General features: G+C 38.8%; 1 protein-coding gene and 1 non-coding gene across 2 annotated transcripts; both read left to right on the forward strand.

Annotated features, from left to right (window-relative positions):
* Positions 1–423: 423 nt before the first annotated feature.
* Positions 424–530, forward strand: LOC141615764 (small nucleolar RNA R71). The gene has a single exon (XR_012530166.1). It is a non-coding gene; the product is annotated as a small nucleolar RNA R71 (small nucleolar RNA).
* A 2,820-nt stretch (positions 531–3,350) lies between these two features.
* LOC141613166 (uncharacterized) lies at positions 3,351–4,364 on the forward strand. The gene has a single exon (XM_074431908.1). The coding sequence runs from the start codon at positions 3,351–3,353 to the stop codon at positions 4,362–4,364; it is 1,014 nt and encodes a 337-aa protein (XP_074288009.1).
* The last annotated feature ends 736 nt before the right edge of the window (positions 4,365–5,100 follow it).

Raw genomic sequence — 5,100 nt, forward strand, 5'->3', positions numbered from 1 at the left:
AAAGCATTCACTTGTTCACTTGATCCCCTACATTCACTTTGGTCATGTCCCAAAGTTCCACAATTCTCACACACTCCATTTGGAATTGATGAAGATGCCACCATAGCATTAACATGTTGCTTAGGTGATTTGGAGGCTTCTTCAAGATTAGCCATAGCTTTCTCAAACTTCAAGTTGATGGTATCAATATGAGCACTAAGTTGAGCACCCAATTGAGTAATATAGTCCACTTCATGCTTTCCTCCTCTAGTAGCCTTTCGAGGTCTACTATATTGTGAGTTATGGACCGTCATTTCCTCAATCTCGTTCCATGTTTGATTATCGTCAACTTCGGTGAACATACCATTTGATCCCATATTGAGAATGTTTCGGGAGTCTTCATAAAGACAATTCCAAAATTGTTGTACCAAGAACCACTCACTAAGTCCATGATGAGGACATGAGTGACAAATTCCTTTGAATCTTTCCCAAGCTGCATACAAAGATTCTTCATCCCTTTGTTTGAACCCCGTGATTTGGGCTCTCAACATGTTAGTCTTTTCCGGAGGATAAAATTTCTTGTAGAAAGCAAGTGCTAATTTCTTCCAAGAGTCAATACCAAGAGTAGCCTTATCAAGGTTCTTTAACCATTTTTTCGCGGTACCGATCAAATAAAATGGAAATGAGACCCATCGAATTTGGTCTTGAGTAACTCCGGTTTGAGTAATCGCATCACAATAGTCACAAAAAGTCTCCATATGAGAATGAAGGTCTTCACTAGGCATCCCCCCAAATTGGCTCCTTTCGACTAATTGGATAAATGCGGATTTTGCAATGAAATTACCGGTCAAATGTTGTGGTGTGGGAGTACCATTGGGTAGGTTCTCCTCGGTTGGGAACGGAATGTGATGAAAACTTAGGCATTATGGGTTGATTTTATGGTTGATTTTGTGTTAGGTTCTCCTCTCCCTCTCTTGCAAAAGGATTGGTAAACTCAATGGTTGGATGAATATCCACAACTTCACCAATACCTCTCAAAGTATTTCTAGCAAGTCTTCTATTGTGGGTCAAAGTTCTTTTAATCTCAAGATCAATGGGTAACAAGTTACCTTGTGATCTTCTAGACATGCAAAACATCAAACAACTTGAAAACAATTAGAACAAACCTTGAGGAGTTTTAATTCCCCAAGGCAAAGAAAGACACAACTAAGAACAATCAAAGAAAATCAAATCAAGTTAACACCGTCCCCGGCAACGGCGCCATTTTTGGTCGGAGCTATCATTTTTGGTAACTTGTCGTTAGGAGTACCTAGACCAAAACAATATTTATAATTTCACAAATTACTCTACTCTTAGTAAAGAGGTAAGTAAAGGTCGGATCCCAAGGGACGGGTATTGATGTAGGATTTTCGATTGCAAATGGTTGTGTCTAAGGGTGTCACAATTTGGGTTGAGATAGAAGATCACTAAACTAAATAACAATGTAAATAAACAAGCAAGATGATTAAAATGAGATGTAAGAAAATGATTAAAAGCACTAGGGTGTCATGGGTTCATAGGGGATACATGGGAATTGATCATACAAACATGTTGTTCAATTATAAGCAAGCAATTATTGTTGTGATAGGATCGAGTTGGTTTATATCTTACAATCCTAGGAAGGTTTGGATCCTGGAGCCGAACCGATTAGATTGTACAACACCTACAAGTCGACTAAATCCTCCCTACTCAACTATATGCAAGGTCTAATGAGACTCGAGTTGGTTTATGTCTTACAAGTCTCATTGAATAGATAAGTGATGGGTAAAAAATGCAAGGATTCATAGGCTCGCATTTCATCAAACATAACATGTGCATAAGTTGAGATCACAACAAGCAAGCAAATAAATTATATGAACATATTAGATTAAGCATGATTATCCCCCATGTTGGTTTCCCTTAATCACCCATTAACCCTAGCTAAATGACTACTCACTCATTATCAAGTTTAACATGCTAACAAGGTTGTCAATTTCATTAACAAAGCAAAACATGATGAATGAATGGAAATGATTAACAAGGATTAAAACAAGGATTAAGAGAACTATACCTAATGATGATCCCAAAATAATAAGCAAAGGAATAATAGAAGTACTTGATGATTGATGGAAAGTTGTCAATCTCCCAATAATACCCAAATAATCTTCAATTACCCAAAATAAATGATGAACAATAGAGAAATTAAGGAAATGAGATTTGTATTAATACTTAATTAAGAGTTGATTATAATATTAAGATGAGATTAGAACATAAAAAAGAGCATAAGATGGTTCTCCTATTTAATTAGTACAATGGGGTATTTATACTATGGATTAGGTACATAAATTAGGGTTACTAAGGGCTTAAATGACAATTAGACCCTTAAGAAAAGTTGAGGAAGTGCTCCTCTCGAAGGAGATGCGCATCCCCGCTTTGCTAGTCTTTTCAAAATATGCTCATTTCGAGCGGACTGAAGGTGAGACGTGCTGCACTCGCAAGGAATCCGAGCGGCCTGAGGGATGCGACGCTCGGATTGTGGAGGGGTAGGACGAGCGGACTGGCTATGGGACGCTCGGATTTTAGCCAGCCAGGACGCTCGTCCCGTGGCTGCGATGCCCGGATAGTAGCTCAACAAGCTTCTCTTCTTTTCTTCTTCCAACAATCCTCAAGGATCTTGTTGGAGATGCAAGGATCTTTTTATCATTGCCCATTTACTTCATTATTTACATAGGCCTTCTAGTCTTGTCTTCACTTCGATGCTTGGTCATTAGATTCAATCAATTTAGCTCCATTTTGCCATGAAAATGCAAGGTTTGCACTCCTCTCCTACCAAGGGAACAAAACCTCAAAGAAAATGCAAAACGAAAGACTAAAGATAGTAAATGACCCAATTATGCACTAAAAAGCATAGTAACAAAGCTAATTCGAGGACTAAATATGTTCAAATATTGGTAACATCAAATTTCTGTATAATGCTACCCCTAAAGTTGGAGTTGGTACAAATGGTAGTGCATTACCTCCTCAGGGGGGTAATGTATAATTGGGGATTTTGGAACATTAGGGGGTTGAATAGCCTATCTAAACAAAATAATATTAAATGGTTTATGCATCAGCATCAGATAGGGTTATTTGGCCTCCTTGAGACAAAGGTAAAGCCTTTGTCTCAAAATCGTGTAAGGAATAATTTGTGTAGTCAGTGGTGCATCTCTACTAATACTCATCTACACAAAGGGGGCAGAATTTGGATTTTGTGGAAGCCTCATATGTTTAATGTTCAATTCCATGAGTATAACCCACAGTTCATTCATATGAGTATTACTGATTTGGGGACTGGTTATAGTTTTTGGTTAACTATGGTATATGCATATAATGGGACTCAGGAGAGAAAGGAATTGTGGGACAGGTTGTGTGTGTTTAAAAGAAGCATTCAAGGAGCATGGGTCATCTGTGGTGACTTTAACACAGTGCTGGTGCCTGCTGAGAGATTGGGGGGCAATAGTTCTGTGGAGGAAATGGAAGATTTTAAGGCCTGTGTTGATGAATGTGAGGTAGCTGATAGCCCTGCTAGTGGGTCTTTCTTCACTTGGTGTAATAAACAAGATCCAGCTACTAGGGTTTATAGTAGACTAGATAGAGTTTTGGTCAATCACCAATGGCTTTCTGATCACCCCTCTGTCTATGCTCATTTCTACTGTGAGGGCATCTTTGATCATTCCCCTTGTGTCTTACAAGCCTTTGATGACAAAGATAAGAAAAGAAGAAGTTTCAAATATTACAATATGTGGAGTCAAGCTGAGAATTTTAAGCTTTGTGTTCAGGCTAATTGGAAAGGTAATTGGTTTGGCACAAAGATGTATATTTTGACTAGACAGCTCAAGAATTTGAAGTGCCATCTTAGGAAGCTGAATAAGGAGAATTTTGCTGATATTGAAAACAATTTCTATAGAGCTCAAATGCATCTGGAGGATATCCAGGATAGGCTAAGGAGAGATCCTCAAAACTTTCAGCTTATTGAGATGGAGAGAGATGCATCAAATAGTGTGAGATTTCTGGCTACTGCTAGCCATGATTTTTTAGTGCAGAAATCTAAGGTTACCTGGATGGAGAAAGGAGATAGCAATACCAAGTATTTCCATCAAGTAATCAAGTGTAGGCAGGCCAGGAACAAAGTCTTGAATATCACTAATACTCAGGGGGTTGTGTGTGAAGACACTAGCAGCATTCAGGGTGCCTTCCTGCAGTTCTACACTTCCCTTTTGGGTACTTCTGTTGAGACTAGGCAAGTGTGTCAGGCTGTGGTGCAGAGGGGGCAGCTTTGTACTGAGGATCATCATAACATACTTCTATCCCCTCACATCGATCTTTGAGATCAAAAAGGTTATGTTTTCTATTCCTAGCCATAAGGCTGCTGGGCCTGATGGCTATTCTAGTGCCTTTTTTAAAGATTCATGGGACATTGTGGGGAGGGATGTCTGTGATGCCATTAAGGATTTCTTCCATGAAGGGAAACTGTTAAAACAAATAAACCATACTTTAGTAACCCTCATTCCCAAATGTGATTTGCCTCATAGTGTTACCCAGTTTAGACCAATTTCATGCTGTAATGTGATCTATAAGTGTATCTCTAAGTTGATCTGCAATAGGCTTGCTGCTGTACTACCTGACCTTATTAGTGAAAACCAAAGTGGTTTTATTCAAGGGAGGAGTATTGTTGAAAACATTTTAATTTGTCAAGATATAGTCAGGTGCTATAATAGAAGAGCTGCTTCACCTAGATTTATGCTTAAAGTGGACTTACAGAAAGCCTATGATTCTGTAAGTTGGGCTTTTCTTGAACAGATGCTGAACAGTTTGGAATTCCCTACTCATATGATTCACCTGATTATGGAGTGTGTGTCTACTGCTACTTATTCCTTGGTATTAAATGGAGATACTTTTGGGCATTTCAAAGGGGCAAAGGGATTGAGGCAAGGAGACCCCCTTTCTCCTTTGTTATTTACTGTGGCCATGGAGTATTTTAGCAGAATTATGGCCTTCACAACTGATACTATGCCTTTCAAATTTCATCCAATGTGTGGGCAACTGAGGTTATCACATCTTATG

The sequence above is a fragment of the Silene latifolia genome, chromosome 11 (assembly GCF_048544455.1).
Source record: "Silene latifolia isolate original U9 population chromosome 11, ASM4854445v1, whole genome shotgun sequence".
Lineage (NCBI taxonomy): Eukaryota > Viridiplantae > Streptophyta > Magnoliopsida > Caryophyllales > Caryophyllaceae > Silene > Silene latifolia.

Excerpts from the sequence above, each read along its gene's own strand:
- LOC141613166 (XM_074431908.1), top strand. The coding sequence starts at position 3,351 with ATGGTATATGCATATAATGGGACTCAGGAGAGAAAGGAATTGTGGGAC.